Source organism: Pinus tabuliformis, chromosome 5_1 (assembly GCF_031772625.1).
Source record: "Pinus tabuliformis cultivar Carrire ecotype Pingquan chromosome 5_1, CPIR1, whole genome shotgun sequence".
Taxonomy (NCBI): Eukaryota; Viridiplantae; Streptophyta; class Pinopsida; order Pinales; family Pinaceae; genus Pinus; species Pinus tabuliformis.
This window is the reverse complement of record NC_142305.1, coordinates 746417505-746443836: the sequence shown is the minus strand read 5'-3', so window position 1 is coordinate 746443836 and position 26332 is coordinate 746417505. Positions and strand designations below refer to the sequence as shown.

Here is a 26332-nt window from a genome sequence, read left to right as displayed (position 1 = left end):
CAGTAGCAGAGGAAGAGCAATTCGCCCCCCTCCTTGTCCCTCTCTGACTCGTCCCCTTCTGACTCTTCCTCCCCTTCGAAGGCTCATTTCACGGGTCGTTACCCAGCCACGTGCAGCAGTCGGGGGCGAGCTCAGACTGCAGGTCCTCGATCTGTTGACGCTGCTCCCTAGCCTCCTGCTGCCTCTGTCTCGTCTCTGCAACCCAGTCATTCTGCTCAATTTCAATTTCGTTGCATGCTAGAATGTCCCTACATAATAGCGACTATTTTGGTGGCATTTAGAGAGGAGCCACAAAACTCTGGAGTCTTAAGACCTAGCTCACAATACTCAGGCGCGGACCACCACCAGCAAGATAAAAGCCCCTGGACGCAGCTTAGGGACGCACAGAAGCAGCGAAGCAGCTCAGGGACGCACTAATCCAGGCAGCTTCAAGAACATGGAAGCAATTTCAAGAAATAAACAGAATGTAGAAGATGACATGGAGGTGTACAGATGTCTAATAATGGAAGAACCTCCTCCTCCTAACGACACCTAGTTGGTCAAAGTTTTTCAGGTTTTGGGTTCCCGGCTCCCAATATTATGGGTCCATTCTGGTGTTTGTTTTATGCAATGTTGTTAATTTTGATGACTATTCAAAAAACTGTTCCACTCTCACATTACAGGCTGTTACCCCTGCATGGGCAGCAAACACTGTTACCCCTGCATGGGCAGCAAACACTTATAGTTTTGGACTGGTTTCCCCAGTGCGGGCAGTCTCTTTCCAGTATTTTGTGGTTAAACATTGCATAATTTGGGGCTTGCTCTGCAGAGGCCGGTGCCTCCTTGTACTATTTTTGTTACATTAATAGAATTAATCAAATTTAGAAAAAAAATGATGATAGTTGGACGACACAATCGATCAGGGGCTATCCCTTTTGCGAAAAAAGGGGGTGTATTGCTATGGGTCGTTGACACGTACTGGTCAAAACATCCTTTTACTTAAATTTTTATCATTATCATTATCATTAATTGTTTCAAGATGTTTGAGAATGGTTCTGACCTCATTGAATTTCATATGGAGAAAGAAGAATTTTAAATCTCGTTCAAAATCTAAGAAATTCTGACACTTGGAGGTTTCAGAATTGGCAGGATTATGATGTTTCCATTTGATTTTATCATGTATGAGGGTTTTGAACTAGCATTTGATTAAGCACAGCAAGCCCTCTCTATACCTCAATGTTTGTGGCATTGATTATTGAACTCCTTTATTAGAACCTTAGTAAAAATGTACCCATCATTCTAACAAAATCTTAAGTTGACAATGTTAAGCATTTTTTATCTTATTTTAACACTTAGAGGGTGTTATTGATGATGAGGATCTAGATATAGGCAATCATTTTGATGATAAGTAGGTATTTGTTTTAGCATGATTGGCATGATTTTTTTGTAGTATAAAGACCATCTAGATCCCCTCTTTTTTTATGTATTTTTGGTACAACGTTCGATTACACTCAGTTCTATTTTGGTTATATGCACCCTAGCTATATATATGAAAAACTTTACATATTTGTGTATAACAATTTGGATGGATTCATATAAATGCACATGAATATTTATGTCTTTTTTTTCAAACTCTGAATATTTACTTATTGTTTGATTGACATAGATGCACATGAATATTTACTCTCTCTTTTTTAAAATTTGAATATTTATATATTGTTTGATTAAACAATTTCCATCAATTTGATGCCTCGTTCAATTTTAAAAACATTAGTTCATTTTATATTATTCATTTTTCAATTTTAATTTTAGGTATTGACTCTATATACTAATGATCTCACCTCAAATCTTTAACTCATCACTTTTTACTATTTTTAATTTAAAAAATTTTAATAAATTAAAACTATTTCAATCTTTAAACTTTAATAATTACTAATTTACTTATCATATATACAATATTTTACCATTTCATATATATATATACCCTTGATCGCCGTATTTTATTTTATATATATAGACACACACCCTTGGTCCCCGTAACTTTTCTTAGAATTTGGAGATACTTCCACATGTTTCTTATGCGTCTGCCCTTTCTCACCTACCCATTTCGAAAACTTAATAAAACATTGCACTTAATGTTTAAATAATTTAAAGCATTGATATAAAACAATAAAACAGTTCAATAACTTCAATCATATCTAAAACCTATTAATTAGATCCCAGTTAAATATTTAGCATATCCATTTTAAACCTGGTCTATCCGGTTAAAATTAAAAAGTAGAAATAAGGTTTAAAGCATTGATATAAAACAATAAAACGGTTCAATAACTTCAATCATATCTAAAACCTATTAATTAGATCCCAGTTAAATATTTAGCATATCCATTTTAAACCTGGTCTATCCGGTTAAAATTAAAAAGTAGAAATAAGGTTTAAACTCGGAATGATTTTTTTCTCGCTTTCCATGTCAGATATTTTGAAATCAAAGCGCATCTAAGTTGGGTAAATGTGCCAAAGCAGCATCTTACGTTTCAGCTCTACCATTTCAAACTTCTCATGCACGGGTTCACTGCCAAGAAAGCCTCTCTCCCGTAATGGCGATGACGGCATGGCTTCGACAGTGAGGCCCAAAATTAAAATGCATCTAAGATGGGTAAATGTGCCAACACAGCATGTGATATTTCATCTCTTCCATTTCAAACTCCTCATGCACGGGTTCATTGCCAAGAAAAGCTCTCTACCGTAATGGCGATGATGGGTATGGCTTCGACTGTGATTCTAGAAGTGGGCACAAGCCGTGTACATTCTGTTTCAAATCAGATTGCCTCCAAATGCAATGAAAGGACAAATAGTCAGTTTTCAAACTTTCTGGATGTATTCATTAACGTTCACTATAGCTTGATGAGGAAACGGGGGGCAAGCTTCTAGGTTGGAAAGATGTTGTTGTTTTGTTATTTTATTTATTCTTAAAAGTGCTTGGTTTGGGATGTTGTTGTTTTGATCTTTTATTTATTCTTAATGTTTAATAATGGTGCATTATACAATCTTTTAATTTGTAAAAGGTCAAAAAGTGAAATGTTCCAGCATGTTATTCACCCTTGGGAAATCTGTAAGACACAATTTTAGCGTAGGTTTGCTCCACGTCATTTTTAACAATTTATTTTTTCAAATTAGTTAAAAAAATATCTCAATGCAATTTTCACGGTTTTATTTATAAAATTGTTTTATTAAAATTATTTAAATTAGACAAAATGAAATACTTATTAATATCATATAATATTATTTATATATAAAATAAATTAATTAAATATTAGAAAAAATATTTAATTATTTTAATACTAAGTTTTTATGTTTATAGATGTTATAAGTATTTGTGTTATCATTTTTTTTAATTAAATTCAATTCCTAAGTGTGACATGTTGAACTCATCTTATAATGAGTACTTTTTATAATGTTTTGAAGCTTTATTATCTAGGCAATATCAAATAAAATACAAAAATTATAACATTTCATTAAATGTATTTATTTTATTGAGTGGAGAGGCTCATTCTACAATCTAGAATGAAGGCCATGTGTAATTCATTCTACAATCTAGAATGAGGACCATGTGTAATTCCAGCAGTGCCTGCTTCTATTTCTCTTATAAATATTTCAATATGGAACTTAAATAAATATATATTAAATAGAATACAAAGATTATAGCATTTCTTTAAATGTACTTATTTTCTTGAGCGGAGAGGCTCATTCTACAATCTAGAATAAGGGCCATATGTAGTTCCGGGAGTGCCCACTTCTATTTCTCTTATAAATATTTCAATATGGAACTTAAATAAATATATATTAGTCAATGAATATTCAAATAATTTATTTAAGTTCCATCTTAAAATATTTATAAGAAAAATAAAAGTGGGCATGGACAGAATTGCATTATACATGGCCCTCACAACGGAGTGTAGAATAAGTCTCTCAGCTCAAAAATGTGTGTTAATGTTACCTTGGTAGAATATTTCAATGCTCAAATGGAAAAAGTAATTAAATGTAAAATAATTTGGCTACCTAAGTAATTAAATGTAAATAATTTAATTATTTCTTAATAAGAGAAAAAAGTCATTCAATTTTTTTAATATAAAATATTAATAGTAATAAATTATTAAAAAATACAATTTAAACAATGATTAAATATCTTGTAGTGTAAATATTTTTTCAAGTTTTGCATTTTAAAAAATAAATTTGCATATAATGAAATTTGATCCTTCTTAGCTCTTAGTAAATTCATGGTTAAAATGAATCTATATTGGTGATACCATGTAACTATCAATATAACTTCTTTCTCTAAAAAAAACAAATTGACAATGACCATCATTACAAAAATATATATATTTTGATGGATTCTCAATTTTTGTTCTCTCATCAATTTACACTTCACAATTTATTTTTTTATCTTACACTTCACAATTTATTTTTTATCTTAAAAAAAAATGACACAGTTTTTAATAAATACAATTTGAATGAGTCTCCTTAATAACATCTACTTGAAAAAAACAATAAAATATATACACCTCCATAAACTTTAATAATCAAATCCAAACCTAGACTACTTAAAAATAAAATAAATACTTTATTTAAACATCATCCTACAGCAATTTATTAATATCTACCTTGATAAGTATGTTAAATTATTTTATTATTATTCGCATGCTGCATGTAAGCATCCCCGTTACATTACGACCTCGTCCAAAAGGTAACTAAATCCTTTATCCTTTTAACCATTAAAAAAATCTACACTGCGAATTTACCTTTTTTTTCTTCTACATTTTGGTCCCAGAGACTTGAAAATTTATCCTTTTAACCATTTAAAAAAAATCTAGACTGCGAATTTACCTTCTTTTCTTCTACATTCTCATCATTTTGATCCAATAGACTTTTTTTAGTGGACATTAAAATTTTCTTCTACATTCTCATCATTTTGATCCAATAGACTTTTTTTAGTGGACATTAAAATATCATTCATTCGTTATCCATCCTGGCATGGATCCTTGAACTCGAGCCCATGTTGCCATGTCATCGCACTCTGAATGAAATGATAACAAAAAAATCCTCTTGATACAGGAATGGATCGGGAACTTTAAGGCACAGCCAGACCACGTAACGTATTCTGCTGCTCTTAAAGTCGGTCAAATGTCGACGGCCTGTATCAAGTTAGAGAATTATGGATTCTCTGAACCACTTTGAATGTTACGCAAAGGAAAGAGATGCGCAATGAGCTTAGAGGGGTCAAGGTTTGAGCAGAAAGTACTGAATTCCCTGGAAGATCAAATGGCTGCTATCAAAGCTTCGATTAAAAGAGGTTGGAGATTCTAGTAGAAGTTGCATTGAATCGACAGCCGTGTCTGTTGATTGCCAAGGGACCACCAGCGCAGCTAGGAAAAGCTACAAGAGGCAAGTCACCATGGTTCTTCATGAACAAAGCAACCTGATCTTCCACTCCAGCAATTTACTACCTTAGACCTTTGTTATTCTGGTTTGATTTGATAAAAGTGTACTGGCTGTGAAAGCCAATTTCGTTAGTGAACGTCACTTTTTGGTCCTTTACCAGCCAAATCCGTACTATGTTGATGATGTACATAATTCTAAATATATGGCAGAATGTATTCAGTTACGTCGGATGTTACTTGGATCTCTCTTCTGAGAAATTTTACATAAATAAAATGTTTTTCAATCGAAAAAACGTAGAGTAACCTATTCAAGAAGTCTAGTCCAAGCGGAGCTTTCTTTTGGTTTAAAGCCATATTACCCCTTCTCTGTCTGTACCTTGTTATTTATTTTATCTCAGCAATCCCAAAGTCAAAGGGTAAAGTCTGAGGAAAATAAAAATCACATGCAACAATCGTTCATATGCAAAAATGGCGAGGACCAGGTGAACAGAATGCAGAATTCTTCGTTATTATTTCAGGTAGTCGATTGAACAGTTTCGCAAGACGAGAGAAAACGGACCTCAAATAACACAAATCCTAATTGCACAAGGAAACCTTCACAATGCTCCTAGTGCAATTTTCCATGTGATAACTGGCAGAGAAGTCGTAAGATCCTTCAAATTCAAACATCCCTAGCCTACTTCTACACGAGCTTCAATACAGAATGACTTTCTAAAGTCAAATGCAATAGTAAAGGTAGAACATCAACTTACTCGCTACACATACTCCATTCGTATGGCAAATTCGTTCTATTTGCATGGAGTGCCTTTTGAACTTGCGGCAAGTTGAAATAAAAACTTCTCTCGCTGGTCATGCAGACATCAACTCCTAGGCTTATATGGCTTACCTGGTATCCAACACATTAACCCAAATTTATAAAACTGCAAAATGGTTTAATATCATTCCAAATTTTATTATTTAGATCCAGATTTTAAAATAGCTCGAAGCTTTTAGACGATCTTTCAAAGTTAAAGAAATGAGAAAAAATCAAAATGGTACAAAACCCGGCTCACTCAATCATAGTTACCTTTTTCCTTAATCGAAGCTCCTGTTCAATAAGTGATGGGGGACAAACATCAAGTATCACGTCATATTCATTAACATAGTCACCAACTTCCTGTTCTACCTGTTTTAATATATCATCACACTCTTTGGAGATATCCATGACATCAACATTTTTGATACGCTTGTCAAAATTGCAACTTTTCCGGATAGCAATATTAGACTCATCAGAAATCAGCCCATGTGACCATAAAAACTCATAACTCGCTATCGTATCGACATTAAGGCTAAGCAATGGGTTGCCGATCTGCAGTCAAACAAACAACATTAGAATGATATCCCAAATCGAATCGAAGGTTTAAAACCCACTAAAATTGAAAACCGTCCCACACTGATAGTTTTTCTAATCGCTTTCCACTTACAGATATTCCCTTAAGGTTGAATTTATATCTTTTGGCCACTTTGTTGTATTTTAGCAATTTGCTCGCTAACTGTGGTATATAATGCCCTGGTTGACAATCAAAGCCAATGGTGATGACTAAATGCAATACAAGCTACTGTGGAGATCTTCACTCTTATCTTCTAAGAAAAAAATAAAAAATGAATCTAAAAACAAAAATTGGGGAAGGTCTTGCACGGTTATTTAACCTGCGTAGCTTTCGCCAGTTAAGAATAAATCTCTGGATGCATATTCAGGAAACCTTTTAAACCACCTAGAAAGAAACACAAGCATATTCTTCGCTGCATCCACAAGGAATGACACCATGACATCAAATACTTAACTGAATTCCAGCCAAAAATTAAAATTATTTTCATTTTTCTGATGACACTAGGAAAATTTCCAATTACTTGGTATTCACCTGTAGATCCATCACCGCATGTGTAGTCTGCAGTGGTATTTGAATATGACCAACCAACTCCAGCAGGTGATTCTACGAAAAGGAGGTTTGATGCTACAAGTGGAAAGAATGTTAGTGTAAAATATGTACACTTAATGCAGTCAAAGATTATTATCTCCGAAGTAACAACTCCCTCAGTGGCTTATGTAACAATATCCTAAAATGATTTAATGCAAGAAAAGACAATGGAATCATCCAAATAGATCCTTCCTTTCGACTCCAAATATCCATCAGTCCAAAAACAACAGTGTACAACTTCATAATGTGAGTCCCAAACGTATACTTGAGCCAATGCAATTACATGTAACCATCCTTAGTTTCTAATCAATATGAGGCAGGTACGCAGTTACAACCTTTGTTCCAGGATTGTAAATTTTTTCGAAGTCCTCGGCCATTGCCTTGCGGATAAAACGGGCCTAGCTCCGTAAATGCACCACCCCCAAGTGAAGAACAGCCCGGACCTGTACAAATAATGGAGTTCACAATAAATCATCTTATTCCGTGCAAAAGCAACATTAAACATCAGCGAATTCAAGCAATTTTGTAAAACAAATATTTGCAAATAGGTCAATAAAATAAATATTGCATTCACGGAATCACATTGTATTTTTTTCAGAAGAACATAATACTTCTGGAGCATGGCAAGTGTCTTGGATCTGTCTACATATCTTTTAACACACATTCTCAAATTTGTTAAGGGGGTTGGCATGCAAATTCACCTAACACTCACTACAGGATAGTGGTAATCAACCATTGTTGTGAACCGGATACTTAAGATAGCATAATAAACTAGCACATACATAATCACTTTGGATTGGGAAAGGAATCACTTTGGAAGAGGAGAAGATCAGGTCTTTGGTCAAAGCATATATGGATGTGTTTGCTTGGTCATATGATGATCTTAAGGATTATAAGGGTGATATCATTCAACATGCCATTCCTTCAGTAGAAGGTGCCAAGCCATTTCAACAAAAACTAAGGCAAATCAACCCCAAGTTGGAATTTCTAGTAGTACAAGAGTTGGAAAAGCTACCGAGTGTTGGTATCATTGCTTCAACTAGACATACATCATGGTTGTCTAACCCCATGGTGGTTAGAAAGAAGACATGGCAAATAAGGCTATGTATGGAATTCGGGAAACTCAACAAAGCTTCCATTCAAGACAACTACCCTTTCCCCAATAGCGAAATGTTCCTACAAAGAATTACGAGCTCCAAGATTATGTCATTCTTGGATGGGTTCTCAGGATACATAATCAAATCATGGTAAAAGAAGAGGACAGAGCGATAATCTCAATACTACCTCTTGGGGCACTTTTCACTATATCAAGATGCCTTTCAGTTTGCAGAATGCAAGAACCACTTTTTAAAGAGACATGGATTATCCTTTCAAGGACATAGTGAAAAAGATCATAGAAATCTACTAGGATGATCTTACAATCTTCCTGAAGAATATGAAGGATCATGTCAGCCACTTGAGACAAACCGTTCACATGTGTATAAAATATGGTATATCTCTCAATCCTAAGAAGATCATCCTAAGGGTTACAAAAGGAAAGTTACTTGGACACCCAATATCCAAGGAAGTTGTAAGAGTTGAGCCTAAAAGGATCCAAGCTATCCAGTAAATTCCTCAATGAAGAAAATTGAAAGAGTTGCAATCTTTCTTCAACAAAGTTAACTTCATCCAAAGGTTCATTCCAAATGTACCAGAGATCACAAAACCTCTTAATAGATTGCTAAATAAAGATGCAATGTTCAAATGAGATGATGCAAGGCGCACATCAGTCCAAAATGTCAAAGATGTTATTGTCAATTCTCTAGTTTTGGTGAGCCCGAACTTTGAAAAAGATTTTCTTGTTTTTTCTTTTGCTTCTAACAATACTATTGCAGTTGTTTATCCTCAAAAGAATGAACAAGGAAATGAACAACCAATTGTTTTTATGAGTAAATATCTAATGGATGCAAAATTGAACCATACCATCATGGAGACATAGGTGTATGCTTTGGTAAAATCACTAAAGCATTTCAGAACCTACATTGGGTATTCAAAGGCTACATAGCATTTGTTCCTCATCCAGCAATCAAGGATATCTTTTCATAGCAAGATTGCTTGGGACGAAGGGGCAAGTGGTTTGCCAAGATTCAAGAATATGATTAAGAGATTTGACCCACAAAAATCATTAAGGGTCAAGAATTAGCAAAGCCTTTACTTGAGAGTAATCAAGAAGCTCTACTACCTCAAGCATTTTACTAGTCCAAAGAAGCTTCTAAAGCAAAAGAAAAAGGCCATGAGGTTAAACGCCTCAAGGTATTGCTTCATAGAGCAAGGTTTGGGATGGAGAAATCCCAATAGTTTAGTTTTGCAATATGTTAACCTGAATGAAGCAAAAAGACTAACCAATGAATTCCATCAAGGTTTGTGTGGAGGACATCATGCAGCAAAGACAACTACACATGAGATCCTCAAGGTTAGCCACTATTGGCCAACTATATTTGCAGATGTGCACAGGTTTGTCAAAGAGTGCCATCCATGCCAGTTTTTCATGGGAAAGCAAAGTTATACCTCTCCAATCAGTGGTAATTGAAGCACCATTTCGGTAGTAGAACATAGACTTCAATCAAGAATTTAAGGACAACTCATGTAATGGCCACAAATGGATTCTAACTACCAAAAATTACTTTATTAGGGTGGAAGCAATTCCCACCAAGAAGGCAATCGTGTGAAAATTCCTTGAACCGCAGCAACTCGAAATAATTCTTCTAACTGAAAAAATTAATTATGCAATTTAATTTCTTTACAGCAAAATAATGAATTATTCACACTACAATTTCTTCACCAGATAAAATATTGCAGAAGCAAAAATAGAAACTGAGAAATGCTAGCACACACACCTGAAAATTGACACTTATTTTTGAACAAATGTCCACAAAGAAACCCAATGTGGGAAAATTGGTGCAGCTGAGGGTTTTATTATTATGCAACAGTGAATTCTAAGTACAATAAATTTGGATGCCCAACTGGCTATCCAATCTATGAGAAATACTGGAAAAATCACCAGAGGGAATTTACTCTCGTCTCCAAACAATCCCGGCTCAAAACTAACAAGCCCAAGCAAGTCGTCCAAACCATTTGCACAGGCTTTGCGTCACCTCTGCACAACCTGTCACTCGCTCAACCCGAAATAGCTACTACTCAAGCAGTCCTGCCTAATGTTGAGTGAGGAAGTGTCTCTTTGCCTACTAGAAAATCTTCCCAGCCTTTGGATCTTGAAACGACCTCCACTCCAGCTAAATCTAACTGCCTCTTTAAGGCTTTGTGCATGCCCTGCGCAGCGTCCTAGTGAAATAATTTGGCCTTCTTTCTTTGCTTCTCCAGAACTAGAAAGCTTCATCCAAACCACTGTCTTTACCCCTCTCTAGCCGTGCATCCCCTCTCTGGCTCGAACTTTGTTGTTGGCTAGCTCAACCTGCCCAAGGAACCAGCACTGTGGGCTCTCACTCACTGTGATGTGTGTTTCTCCATCCACGCATCGACCTATTCTTAAAATCTCCAATTGGGACTCCAACGGCCAAGATTAAAACTTATTCGATGGATGAGATAATCTCCAAGTCGATCTGTGTGAGTTTCTAAAGAATTCTCACCTTTCTCAATTAAGTACTATTAATTAACAAGTTTTCCTAAGTTATAATTACGAAAAATTTAAAAGATGGTCAATTAATTTAATTAAGCTATCTCTAGGTGGAATTTACAGAAACGATTTCTGGGTTTTGGAGAACTCTTGTGTTTTAGCCTCTACACAAAGTTTTGAGACTAGAACACCATTCAATGCTACAAAAACTAACAAATTGATGAGGTGGTCATCAACATTTTAGAAGATAAAACTATCACTAGATTCAAGGTGCGAACGAAGATTACTGCAAATAATGCCAAGGCATTCAATTAAGCAAGGATCAGTACCCATTTGTTTTGACTATGGCATTATTTTTTATTATTCTTGGAATCATTATCCCCAAGCTAATGGATTGGTTGAGTTAAGCAACAAATCTTAGGAACATCATCAAGAAGATAGTTGGTGACAACTAGAGGCAGTGGGATAGGGAGTTGAAGTATGTTTGATGGAAAAATCAAATCACTAAGAAGTATTCTATTGGAAAGATCATCGATGTCACCTTGCCAAATCATCTCAACCTTTAGTGTACAAACTCCATTGATGTAGAGGCATTTTAAAACCGAGTTGATCAATTGATAGAGCTGGACAAGACAAGGAAAAGAGGCTTTGACCATTTGTTCAAAACCCAAGAAAAGTCCAAAAGAAGTTTGGCGAGAAAGCCCACCAAAGTGATTTTCAGAAGAGTGAGTTAGTCTTACTTTGGAACAAGTAAAGAGAGAAACCAAGTAACCAAGGCAATTCTCAAAGTTCAAGACATTAACAACTCATTCCTCCTTAGCCATCTAGATGATGAGAAGCTTACCTTGCCCATCAATGGGCAAGCTCTTAAAGTGTATCCTCAAGTAATATCTAATGCTAATAAGGGCATCCTTGTACCATACTCGGTTTCAAGTTTTACTTGTGGTTCCAGTTTATTGGGTGTTGCTAATATCATTTATTAGCTTAGATGTGCATTTTCTAAAATAGTTGCTTTTGCATTTTGGTCTTCTCTCATCTTTGAAAGGGGGAGGACTCCGTGTTCTATTCCTCCAATTATTTGATGTAAACTCTTATGAGATATGTTTCAGGTGACAGGTGAAAGATTTTCGGGTTCTTCTATCGTCCCAAGTGGAGCATGTGTCCCTCAGTTAGAGGTGGTTGTACCCCTCTTTCAGCTAGGATATATATGCACAGATTCATTTTTGGAGGATTCAACCTGTGAGATTTCAACCTCCCTATTTCAACCTCTATTGCTCCCTATTTCAACCTCTATTGCTTTTTGCCTAGCTTTCTCTTCCTCAAATTTCTTAAATCTTTGTCTTTGAGAGGATTTACGCGAAGAAGAGAAATCGTATAGAACAAAAACAGTTAAATGATCTAGTCTTCGTCCAATATAACCTTCCACTAAGACAACCAATTACTGAACAAAAGACTTGATACAGATCCCATTGTGTCAGAAGATATTGATCCAACCTCAGATTGGGTAGTGGAGACTCAACCATAAGAGTTTGACCCTGACAAGGATACTGATCTTAATGTTGAAATGCATTAGGGACTGATCAGTTAGATGTGGATCCACTAGTACCAACCCCAAGTCCTCCAGCTGTAGGCACTTCCTCTACTTAGCTGCGACACGAGCATAGCTCATCTATCTTAGCTTACAGCTAGTGCTAGTGCTACTACTTTTACAATTGTAGTTGGAGATCTTGATGAAAAAGAGGAGCCATGGGTTTCCCCATCTGACTCTAATTCAGAGTCCGAGCCAGATGATGTTTCCATGTCTAGCAGTAGTGATCAGTGATGATTGATCATTGATCATGTTGATCAATGAGATAATATTTTGTAATAGTGACTTGTAGTCCTGCAGTGGTATTGTTTTATTGTGGAGGCCATTTAGAGCCTCCTTGGTTATGTGTTTTTGTTTTGATCTCCATATATTGCATGTATTGGATAGTGCACTATGAAAATTCATTAAAATGCAGCAACTGAGATTAATTCTCCTAACTGATTTTTCTGATTAGCACCAAATTAATCACACTTCAATTTTTCAACAAAATAAATAAACGTGGAAATAAAAATGTTGGAAACTGAGAAATGCTAGCGCACACACAAAAATTATGACATCGTTATTTTCGGACAAATGTCTCTGGAAAAACCCAATGTGGAAAAATTGGTGCAATAGTTGAGAGTTTTTATTATTATGCAACAACAAAAATTCTGAGTACAATAAAATGACGCCAAACTAGCGTTTCTCTATGGGAGACATACTGGCAAAAATATCTAAGGGAATTTACCCTCCTCCCCAAGCAATCCCGCAACAAATTGAGCCTCAGAAACTGGCTCTCCAAACCCTTGTGCAAGGACCTTTGCGCTGCCTCTACACAAGCCTACACGCACTAGCTGAAAACTACCTCTGAAGATGACATCCTACCTATTGTTGCCTCTAGAAGTGATTCTCCCGGCCTCTTGGAAATTTTCCCAGCCACTAGAAGTTGAAACGACCTCACTTCTAGCTGAATCAAACTACTCAATTGAGGCTCTCCACAGCCCCTGTGCAACCACCTGGAGAAATAATACGGCCTCCTCTCACTACCTCTCCAAAACTAGAAACTCCTCTAGAATATTGTTATACTGCCCCTCTACCACATGCTAATCGATCACTGGCTCGATCTCACTACTGAATCACTTGCAACTGGCAAATCGAACTACCTTGATCACTTAAGTATCTGCAACTAGTGTGTCCTCTATCTACCCATCGACCTCCTCTTATAATCTCCAGTTGGGACTCCAACAACCAAAATTAAAACTTAATCGAGGGATGAAATCATCTCCAAGTCAATCTCTGTGAGTTTCTATAGAATTCTCACCTTTCTCAATCAATTACTATTAATTAACCATTTTTCCTACGTAAGTAAATTTTTAATTATAGTCAATTAATTTAATTTTGACATATATTGGTAAAATTTCTAGAAACGATTTATGGATTTTGGAAAACTCTTGTGTTTTAGACTCTCCATGAATTTTTGAGACTAGAACGTCATCTGATGCTACAAAAATTAACACTCCCTCTTAACGAGGAAGGTGTTCTCTCTAGTGTTGCACAACTGCCACAACACCCTGTATCTGAATCATCCTCCCATACACGCTACTGATGTCTGACAATTGTAGTTTCCTTCCATTGTCCACCAACCACTGCGCTAACTTTGATTCATCTGCCATTGACTGTAGTTGAACCAAATTGCTACATCTGTGTTGTTGCTGACACTGCATTGTGCAACTGTAATGCTCCCAAGAGTCCCAACTCTACATATGCACTGCAATTCCCTCTCACTGTTATTTTTGCTACTGCAACTACTGCAGTTGAGAAGCATCCACAATCCTAAATCCACTGTCTCCTAGGCATTTCACTGTTACTAGCCTCTACACTGTCCACTGAGAAATTTGCTCCGTCGCTGACTCTGTTACTGATCTTACTGCTCTGTGCTTCTCAACATTTCACTGCCACTAGTTTGCAATTGTCACTTTGGAATCTCACTGCATCAACTAACATTGATCCTCTCGCTATTGAATACAGTGGGCCCCCGTAGCAAGGGTAATGATCCATGAGGAAACACCATCTAATGCTCACCTCAATGGAACCTGCCCAAATCTCTGCAACTCTAAACTTTATTCTACTCATATTGCTACGGCTACTGCTTTGCTGCTATCTCTACATTGTTGTTGCAACTACTGCAATAATGAGTCTCATCTCCCCAGAACTTTAAGTGCTAACTTCCATAGGGTTGCTCGCTCTAAAGCTATACTCCCTCTAAGTCTCAATCTCCTTATGGGAAATCTCGCTGCTCCCTTCTGGCAACTCGCATTGTCCTCCTGCACTAGAAACTAGACTACATAGCTCTGTGTTGGGAATCCTCTGGCTAGAACTCCTCCTATTGCCTGCAATAGGGCAATTCAAATTGCTTGTGTCACTGCAACTAGCTTTGCGTTGTCTCTCGAGTATTGACTGCAACTAGCTTTGTTATCGTCATCTGATTGTAACCTGCTGACACTGAACATGCTACTATGATACGGTGGGCTCTATATCAAACATGATGATCCTTATGCAACAACTGGAACTAATTTGGTTGATCTCCTTGTTGCTTCTGCACTGGATCCTTCCCATCCAACACATTAGAGTCTCATACTCCACCTAGATCTAGTGCCCCACTGTCTCCTTTTGAGCCATGTCCTTGGTTGGGATCCTTCTTCGTTTTGCAACTCGCACTAGACATCTCACACTTCCTTCAGCACCTATCTCTGGCAACTAGAAGTCGAACTGATGCCCAGATCTACGTTCGGGCTAACTTGTACAACCTCCTCTAGCAATCTCGTACGGCCATAACTGGAAAAATGAAGCGGGAAACTCCCTCACTTTCTTGTGTCCTTGTTGCTGCTACTCGCACTCCCTCCTGGAATGAGAAAATCTACTTGCTGCTACTACCTGCCAACTAGAAATTTCGGATTTCTTAGCTAGAAACCCTCTGAGAGAAATCTCCCTCTGTGTGCAATTTCTTTTCCACCAAGCACTAATCTTGCTCCGGCAACATGCTGACAAGCCTTTGGGCCCAGACAAGAAATTTGCTCAACAAAAATACTGAGTTGTTGCTCCCTCTGCCTGTTGGAATCACTTTTCTAGACAAATCAAATTTTCTGCCACCCTAAAACTGAAAATCGAACTCTTGCCCAGCGATTCGCATTGCTTGGTCAGGCACTGTGCAACCCCTGAAAATTTCAACCTGCTGCTCCCTCTGAACAGCAAAATTTTCTCTCTTTTGCCTCTAAGCTTCTCATCCGTCAAATATGTTCTGATACCAGGTGAGAATTCCTTGAAATGCAACAATTGGAATGAATTCTCCTAACTGGTTATTCAGTGTATTAATTTTCTGATTAATATTGAATTAATCACACTGCAATTTCTCCACAAAATAAAAATAAACGTTGCGGAAATAAAAATTTTGGAAACTGAGAAATGCTAGCACACACAAAAATTATGACACCAGAACCCAATGTGGGAAAATCGGTACAGTTGTTGAGCGTTCTTATTATTATACAGCAGTAGAAATTCTGAGTACAATAAAATGACACCAAATTGGCGTTTCTATTTGAGAGAAATACTGGCAAAAATATCAGAGGGAAATTACCCTCCTCTACAAGCAATCCCGCAACAAACTAAGCCTCAGAAACTAGCTCTCCAAACCATATTTTTAAAAAATGAAACCAGTTACCGGACCAGTCCACCTAATAAATCGAGTTTCAAACTGGGACTAGTCAGATCTCAATTAACCGGTTTTTAAAGAGATACATTATATAATTAATTTTTAATGAAATAAAAACTATTTTTAAGATTTAAATCCATCATTCCAAGCCAATAGAGACAAAATATGCAAAATTTACTCATCTATATAACATGTAAAGGTGAATATATTAAAATGGCACCGAGTGCAATACATATCATCGACAAAATACATAAACAATAAGGCTCTAAATGGCCTATAAAGTCCAAAAACAATGCTACAAGATATGAGGCCATTGGCCTACTACAAGACTACAAGTCTACACATGATCAATCATCAAATTCATCACCACTACTTCATCAACAAGAGATGCATAGACATCATCTAGATCAGAGTCTGAGCATGCCTCAGCCTCATCTGCAACCTCAATAGTAACATTGCCACCAATAATAATAGAAGTGGACCTAATCGAAGCATGAGTTGGTCGAGTTGCATGACTAGTGCCTTCCATTGCTTATTTACCTTTACTTGATGCGGCTACTAATCTTGATTTTGATAGCGCTACCAAATCTGCTTCATCCTCCCCTAACGCCATGTCAGTATCAAAATCAGCATCAAACCTAGGATCTTCAGTGTCCTCCACCCATTCTGAGGTTGGATCAATATCTTCCAATACAATGGGATCTAGACTAGGTCTTATGTTCATCATTTGGTTGCGCCTTAGTCAAAGGTTATATAGCACGAAAACAAGATCATTTAACTGTTTTTGTTCCAAATGGTTTCTCTTCTTCATGTGTATGCACTCAAAAACAGATGAATTGCACTCACAACCTGAAGCACTACAAGTTTCGCTGAGGACTCTAATTGCAAACTTTTTCAATTGAAGGCATTGGCCACCAAATGACTCCCACCAATGTGCTACAAAGAAAAAGACATTAATTAGTAACTTAGTTCATTTCATTACTTATTTACAAATTACAAGTATTTATAGATGATTTGATTTGTAAATTTGTAAACAATTTAAATTGAAAAAAAAAAACAAATTGGAATTGCTTACTTGGTTGATCCACATCTTTGCCAATTTTTTGCCAAAGGTACCAACTGCCATACTGAAAAGAGTAAGTTGTTTATGTATTTCCAACTGATCTGCATGGTTAGGGACCATGCGCTCCAAGCAATCAACCAATCCATCTCTGACCTCCCCAACCTACAAATCTCCTAGTCGAGCTTTATAATGATACTTTGGGTTCAAAACATACCTAGTTGCATGTATAGGACGATGGAGTTGATTGTTCCATCTGTTATCAATGATCTCCCATATACGGCCATATTTAGCTAAATTATCCTTGTAAGTTGCCCGTATCTGCGCCTTTGCATGTTCCATAACCTCATAAATGTAGCCCATGGCCAATTTTTCCCCATCCACCATCCTTAGCACCTTAACAAGGGGCTCGGTAATTTTCACAAGCTCTGCAGACCTTTTCCAAAAATAATTGTAAAAAAAAAAAATTTGGTGTCTTTTCCATCTTGTCTACAAGCCCACCGAGATTCAATCCAATCATGAAAAGAAAACATTTTTGCAAGTTTTTTTGTTGAGAATTGAGACATTGCAACGTGAGGAAGTGAGTTGCAAATCTCGTAATTGCAAGCCTAACTAGCTCTTTTCCCCCAGTGTTTTTCCTCATTAGGCTCAATACCCATGAGAGGATGTAGATGTATTTTGTAATGCACTTGGCATGCTCTACAGTGTTTTTTACCCACTCCACTTTGTCTATGTCCTCAAGCACGACGTCTATGCAATGTGTAGCGCATGGAATCCAAAATATGGTCTTATATTTGGACTCAAGCATCTTTCCAACAAGAACATAGTTTTAGACATTATCTATGATGACCTGCACAACATTTTGCTCCCCCACTTCCTGAATAATCTCATCCAAAAGCTCAAATAGAAGGGTTGCATCCTTCACCTTATCAGATGCATCAACTGATCTCAAAAACATGGTTCCTTGAGGGCAAGAAACAATGAAATTAATGATAGTGTGGTTCTTTCCATCGATCCATCCATCTGACAAGACGAAACAACCTGTTTTGAGCCATAACTCTCTATACTCAGCCAAATACTCATCAATGGAAGAAATCTATTTTTCCAAAAGAGCTCCCCTCAAGTCATGCATAGTAGGGCCTTTGAAGCCCTTTCCTGCAGTTATAACAAAGTCCCACATAGCTTGGTAATAAGGTGAGTGAGCAGCATTAAATGGGATATTTGCATCATACCACCATCTAGCAATGTATTGATAAGAACATTTTTTGCATTGTTTTTTCCAATGTTCATCCAAAGTGAGTTGACGACTTGGATGGGAGGAAGTGGGATTAGCAAAGGCAATGGTGGAAGAGGATGAGAAATAACTCTTGATGTTTGTTCTCTTTGTTCCTTTAGATTGTTGGCCAAGAGCAGGAGGAACATAGTGAAAGGGGTCATTGATGGAAGGGATAGAAGAGGAGTCTTGAATCTCATAATCATCATACCCACTCTCTTTCATGGCTTGTAATAATTCCCTCTTCCTTGAAATTTCTTCTTGGATGGCCTTCTCCCTAGCCTTATTCTCCTCAAACTTTTCAAACTTGGCAAGGTATTCTGCCCTAACAAGACCTAACACTTCCTTTGGTGCTTCACGTGGCTTTACTTGGCCTCTTATCCACACCTGCACCTCCAATAGATTTATTGCAAAATTTGCATATCATTTTTCCATCAATCACATCATAATGAGCCCATGAAGTGTCCTTAGCGTTTGGAACAATGTTGGCTTGAAATAATTAAAATTTGCAAAGCAACCCGCCATTTAAAAAAAAAATTGCAGCCAAGAAAAATAGAAAACCTAAGATAAAATTAGGAAAATAAATGTATATGTAGCCTACAAAATTTGATAGAATAGAACTCGAGATTTGATAGCATAGAACACATAAAAAAAAAATTAATACATGGATAGCAATGAAATAAGGAATTTTTCAAGTGAAAATCCTTACCTGGAAATGCAAACTAGCTTCCTTAGCCTCCTCTTGAAGAAGCCAACTCTACCAACAGCTCCAAACTATCTCCAACATAGCTCCAAGTCCAGCTCCAAGCCTCCAAGATGACTACTCCAGCAAAAACTCAACACTCTCCAAGCTCCTAATCAAACTCACAAAAACTCCGAATGAGATGTGTGAGGCAAATGAGGGAGGTGAGCTCCTTTTAAAAGCTTGGAGAGGGCGTTTTTGAATGGAAACAACCCTTACTTTCCCTCCAAAACACCTAGGAAACTTCCAAAAAGAGTCTATGTGGGTTCGTCACCGTTTGTCGCGACCTTGGCAATGAACCGACCAGTTTGACCATAAACGAATCGATTCTGTCATAAACCGGCCAGTTTGGTCCGGTTTTTGTGATTTTTTGGCTTAGTCAACCCTTAAAACTGGTTTTTTCCCTGGTTCGACTGAGTTGCCTAATGAACTGGTCGGTTTGACTGGTTTTCGGTTCATGTCGGTCAACTTTTAAAACTATGCTCCAAACCCTTGCACAAGCCCCTCTACGTAGGCCTACACACACTAGCTAGAAACTACCTCTAAAGATGACATCCTGCCTGTTGCTGCCTCTCGAAATGATTCTCCCAACCTCCTGGAAATTTTCCCAGCCACTTGAAGCTAAATTGACCTCAATTTTCGTTGAATCGAACTGCTCAATTAAGGCTCTACGCAGCCCCTGCACAGCCTCATGGCAAAATAATACGGCCTCCTCTCACTGCCTCTCCGGAATACCGCTATATTGCCCCTTTGCCACCTGCTACTCGATGTCAATGTTGAATCACCTGCAACTGGGAATTCGAACTGCCTTGATCACTAAGTATCTGTGACTGGTGTGTCCTCCATATACACATCGACGCCCTCTTATAATCTCCAGTTGGGACTCCAACAGCCAAGATTAAACCTCAATCGATGGCTGAGATCATCTCCAAGTCGATCTGTGTGAGTTTCTAAAGAATTCTCACCTTTCTCAATTAATTACTATTAATTAACCATTTTTCCTAAGTTAGACTTGAGAAATTTTTAAATATGGTCAACTAACTTAATTGAGCCATCTCTAGGTGGAATTTTCAAAAACGATTTTTGAGTTTCGGCAAACTCTTGTGTTTTAGCCTCTCCACAAATTTTTGAGACTAGAACACCATCCAATGCTACAAAAACTAACATGCACTGGGTGCCATTTTGATATAATAGATATATTCATGAGCATACTTCGATCATATGTTGTTTTCTCTCTTTTACTCTAATGCTTTGAATTTGGAAACATGAATTAAAATCTTACAAAATATGTCTTTTCGTTAAAAATTAAATATTTAATGTACTTTTTACAAAGACCGAGTGATTTGAATCAACTCGTCCACTACATGTGCAATGCCTGGTCTAGTACAAATCATTGCTCTTTCACCAAGTCTCCATCCTTCATCCTTAGGTTATACAATTTTTTCCTCGGGAACAATTTGTTTACAAGGGACATATATTGATACAAACTCCCTAACTTGTTCTATAATGCCTTCGACGTAGCTTCCCCTGAAACACTCATTAAAACTGAACCTAAGAAGCACAACTAGATTGCGCTTTTTTCCTTTCGATCCAACACGATCCAGTCTTCTATCAACATCAATGTTGGTGCAATATCTGAATCCACAATGATCCACTGATCTTTTTCCACCAACAAATCTTCCATTTTGAGCTTCCATGACTCAAAACTCTGCCCATTGAATTTATCAATCTCTATCCTTGAACTACTTGCATTTCCCTTCACCAGAAGAATTGATTTTGCAGATCTCCCACTGTAACAAGGTCTAAAACGGAGTGAACAATACCCGTTAGCCACAAAAGTGTCCCCTTGAAGCCAACCCTAGTTATGATACCAAACATAGGTTTCAACCCTATACAATTAACTGCTACAAACAAATTCTTAATAAAACAGAAAAGATGCAAAAGCAAACACACACATCAATACAAAGATTTTAGCTTAGAAACCCAAAACCAGGAAAACCCAAAAGACTTTTCAATATATATGTATGTATATCTCACAGCATCCATAAACCGCTAATCCATTTACCATGGATTAGAATACAATCCTAGTTTCTTAACAAAAACTGCAAAACCACCATGTGCCACAAACCTACTAAAGGCTAAACCATGTGTTGAAAACCGCCAAAAAGGGATGCAAAAAAAACACCCAAAAAATTATTTTCAAGAGCATTACTCCCGAACCCACCGAGAAAGGGGCCTTCAACCCACCATTGACCCCCTCACTGCACCCGATGCAACGTACAACACGTGTCAATAGTTGTGCAAAGAATATAACACTTACCCAACATATGGCACTGCTAAAATCCCATTGGTGGGCATTCTTATGTCCTAGGGTGGTCTATGGGCATTGTGGAGGTGGACCTATTAGCACTCATGATTTAATCGAAACACTTATTGTCCATCCCTCTAAAGGTCATCGCTTATTATACGTTTTCCCTATTTTTCCTTAATCCCAACACACGTATTTGTTCCCCACATGGTTGTTTTATTTAGTTTGTAAGCATTACTTGACCTTCTTGTCGTCATTTTGTCATAGTTTTTCATAAAGGTAATCTCACATTTTCCAATAGTTTGTGATTCCCAAGGCAATTTGTTAACCCCAATGTGCAATTTCCTAAGGTCCTATTACCCACCAAAATGAGTGACCCTATAGGAGAAAAAATTTCTCCCATTCTTCACATCCAGTCGGCCAACCATGCAACCCTTGACAGCCACCACTCGCTAACAACATGCCATTACATCTTTGCCACCTGCATTAGTCATATATACTTTCTCATCCATCTGGCAAGGGCACATGGACGAAGGTGGGATTTTGATTAACATGCACTTTTTATATTTTGCAATTGGGTGCTTATGCTTGCTTGTATTTGCGCTTTTGATATGGATTATGGAGTGACCTAGAACAAAGGGGGTTTTGATCGTGATCTTGTTCTCTCACCTTAAATGGGGAGTTAATCTTCAATCCTAGTCCAGTGGGACCTCCCCTAAAGGCCCAAGGGGTATAGGAGGGGCACTACTCGGGAAGCCTTGATTGAGATAACGTTGTTCCACCTATCCCTATTCCATATTTACAACTTTCCATCTTACATTATAAATCCATATTCCACCTCCATTCTTCAAGTGTCACTATATCTCCGCCACTTACATCAATCATATATTTTATCATCCATCCGACAAGAGCACATGTATGAAGGTGGGCTTCTGATCAAAAGGCACTTTATTCATTTCACAATCGAGTGCTTATGCTTGCATGTATTTGGGCTTTTAATATGGATTATGGGGTAACCTGGAAGAAAGAGGGGTTTAAACCAAGATCTTGTTCCCTCACCTTATATGGGGAGTTCATCTTTGATCCTAGTCCAATGGGACCTCCCCTAATGGCCCAATGGCTATAGGAGGGGCACTACTCAAGAAGCCTTGATTGAGATAGCATTGTTACACCTATCCCTATTCCATACTTACCACTTTCCATCTTACATTATAAATCCATATTCCACCTCCATTCTTCGAGTTCAGCGGACCATTGGTTCTCTGGGATTTGGAAACCATACATCGTTATACCTGGATAGGGTCCAAAACTGTGCCCTGGGAGGATGGTGCAACTAAAAGAAAAGAAAAGACCATATCATGACAATAAAATAAATTAAAAGAATATCAAAATGCAAAAGATGGCCAGGATATACGAATTACCACGTGGGCAAAAGCCTAGCATGAGCTCTACCTCACTCATTATGACTATCACCTAGTTCTTGAGTGGATGTTGCTCCATTACATAATATAGGAACCCTTGCATGTTCCAACCCCGGTGAGCAATGAAATGACTCATCCTTGACAAGTAAAACAATTGTTATCCATTATTCAAAGCAAGCTCCAACCCTTTGAGCTATGAGCAGTGATACAAAGAAAAATCAAGCAAAAGTAAAAGGCTCATACGAGGGGTGGAAAAACAAAGGCCGAGTTGGTAACTCGTGCATCCACGATTGTTCCCTCCTCATGTCTATACACAAGATGTGGATCCCCATCATGTTGGTCCCTTTAACCATGGCACTTGGCCATGAAGTCTTCTCCCCTCTGGACCATCATTATTATTCACTAACACCTATCAATTAAAGGGTGGACTAGGGAAATGTCACTTCCCCTTAAGGGTTGGAAACACCTAATAGGGTTGACCTTTAGCCACACCATTGTGAGCTCAAGGCCATTATTTTGGAAGAGAAGCCTTATTTGAAGTAATAAATATCCCTTTACATTCAAGCTTGGTTCACCTAGATGCAAAAATGATTATTGACCCTGATAACCAGTTGCTTTCACTAGACTTTTATGTTGTGAGCGTCAGGTGGTCCAGTAGCCCATGACCTGGGCACTTTACCCACAGGTACCCAGGCCCCACAGAAGTGTATTGTCACCCACAAGTGAAGCATTAAGAGCCTTGCGTCTCCGAGCAACAGCGATACATCATACCTACTCCTAGGCACCTCTTGCACCCAGAATATTTTGCCACTTTACACTACATTTGATGATCTTCATGATGATACACTTGGACCCAACATGCCCCTAGGCCAGCCTAGCACAATATGAGGGATGGTAGTTGATTCAGGGCCCAGATGAGGATGGTCTCACCTTCAAAGACTTGGGTGGCCTAGTAGCACCTAGAAATCCCTCAATGTTGGAGCAGAGATGGACACTTTTTCAAATTTGGAGACCCAAGAGACCACCTTATGGTGCCCCATTTGGATTTTGGGGACAATAGAAGGATGTTGACAAAGATTTGAGGGTCAACCCTCAAAGGATGATTTTTTAAAGGCTTCTACTCCACATTTGGCACTCAATAGCCTCAACACTTGACACTTAGAGCTCATTTGATGTGTGATACCAACCTAGAAGGCCTCGCAACTCACACTTGTAGGCTCTTCCTAGCATTTATGTTGAAAGCTACTGGGTTGGCTTATAATCTAATGCATTGTTATGATTCAACATGTTGTCTAGGGGATTTTAGGTTAAAATTATGTCTTGTCCTCGTATAAATTGACGAGAGGATTATTTTGTAAATCATCATAATCACTTGTGAACTTTGCCTCCCTTGTGAGAATTTCGACCTCTTGTACCTATTCTAGAGATGTGATCTATGGAGCATATTTTGTCTTCGAGCTATATTCTTGTCTTTAGAGAAGTTACCTTGGATGAATGATTGGATTATACACGCATATTGTCTTGTAAGTGCCTTTTTAATTTTAAATTGTGATTTCATGTCTAATGTATGGAATAAATTGTTGATCTAGGTTAACTATTGTGCCTTAATTTTGTTGAATATTAATTGTTGGAAGCTAGGTCATATTATTGCATGCATTATTCATTGTATCATATGTGAATGGCAATTCCCATGATGATCTTACATTAGCTCTCCCAAGTGAATTTTGATCCCTCACAAAGGTAATAGTTCGGGTTTTGATGCTAGGACATCAAAATATCCTTACTCCTTTACAAGTTTTAGCCAACTCCCAGGAATCCATAGACTCCATCAACCATGGGACTAGGCATGGCCATCCACTGTTAGTGATCAAATCAATTCTTATTGATAAAACTGAATTTTCTCTCTTCTATACTTCAACCCTCTTAAGGCTAAGTGACCTAGGTAGGGCTTAAGTGCGAATTGGCTGGGAAGAGCAAGTTTTGGTCTTGGAAGGTCTCAACATCTAGGGTTGAGTGGTTGCCTCAAAATCATTATCCTTTGGTGGCCATTCCTTCCATTTTTATCCATCATTTATCTTGCCCTAGTTGTTTGCCCTAGAATAAAACCCTAATTTGGTAATAGCTTCAATTTGAGGGCTTGTTGAAGGTTTCATGTTCCTCTACCTTGTTGACACTTACTATTGGAATCCCTTTCTTGGCTCCTTGACCTTAGGCCATCCCAACTCTCAACCTGTCAATAAAACCCTAGGTCTTGTGTTGCCTCAATTTGGCCTCTCTAAGGAAAGTGAATTGTGTCTTCTTCATTATTAGAGCCTTGCACCTAAGTTGTGTCTTTCCTTAGAAGCCTCTTAGTCACCTTATACAAACCTAGAATATCTATTGTAGGTGACCTTATACCGAGACTCCTCCCATTCGTGAAAATCCATAAAGAGCAAGGAGTAGTAGTTGTGGTGACAGTGGGCTACTACGTTATTCTTGTCACTTGGTCTAGTGATATCCTTGTAATGATAGCTCAGAAAATGGTGTTAGCCCTCCCACGTCTCAAAGGGGTGAGACAAACCTCATCTGGGCCTCAGATCAGCTACCAAACCATGTGTACATTGCTAAGCCAGTTGGGGCACATTGGTCCAAGTGCATCATCTCGTGAATAATGTGGGGCAAAGCGCAGATTGTTGGGGTGTTGTAGGCGCCCATGGAATGGAATGATGCTCTGCAAGTGATAGGAGTCCCATGCTCTCAACGCTTCACCTGTAGGGTGTCATATGCTCTAGTGGACTCAGGCCCTAGTTAAGTTCCCTAAGGGCCTAACCCATGATGAAAAACCACCTACCAATCACATATAATGTTCAATGTTGCATCTTCACCATTAGGTACATTTACTCATTAGTGCATCTAAGTGAACCAAGTTTGTTGGGCACGAACAAATAGAGACTTCATATGGGGCTTCTCTTCCAAATTTGGGTTTTTGATCACATAATAGTGTTACCTCCCTAGGTAAGAGTGGTTAGTGAACAATCCTATTAGGTGTTCCTCGCCCCTAAGGGGGTACATCCTTCAATTAATAGGTGGCATGTGAATAATGATGAAATGGATGGTGGCAAAGGGGTCTTAAGGCCAAATGCCATGGGTACAAGGACGACAATGATGAGGAAGTCCACATATTGGGTGTACAAATGTGCGGATGGAGCGATCGTGGTTACATGAGTTACCCCAACCTTTGTTTTTCCACTCACTTTATTGGTCATTTGCTTTTTCTTGATTTTTCTT

At 37.9% G+C, this 26332-nt stretch overlaps 1 protein-coding gene across 2 annotated transcripts in view; it reads right to left on the bottom strand.

Moving 5' to 3' along the window:
• The window catches only part of LOC149167099 (serine carboxypeptidase-like 42), a 163534-nt gene that overhangs the window by 66318 nt on the left and 70884 nt on the right, over positions 1–26332 (bottom strand). For both annotated transcript variants that reach the window (XM_089432868.1, XM_089432867.1), the window contains exons 2-7: positions 7708–7815; positions 7316–7408; positions 7104–7196; positions 6878–6963; positions 6481–6762; positions 6167–6300 (exon numbers count right to left, since the gene is read on the bottom strand). In XM_089432868.1, the coding sequence (XP_089288994.1) occupies positions 6167–6300; positions 6481–6762; positions 6878–6963; positions 7104–7196; positions 7316–7408; positions 7708–7815 (796 nt within the window). The remainder of the gene's footprint in view (positions 1–6166; positions 6301–6480; positions 6763–6877; positions 6964–7103; positions 7197–7315; positions 7409–7707; positions 7816–26332) is intronic.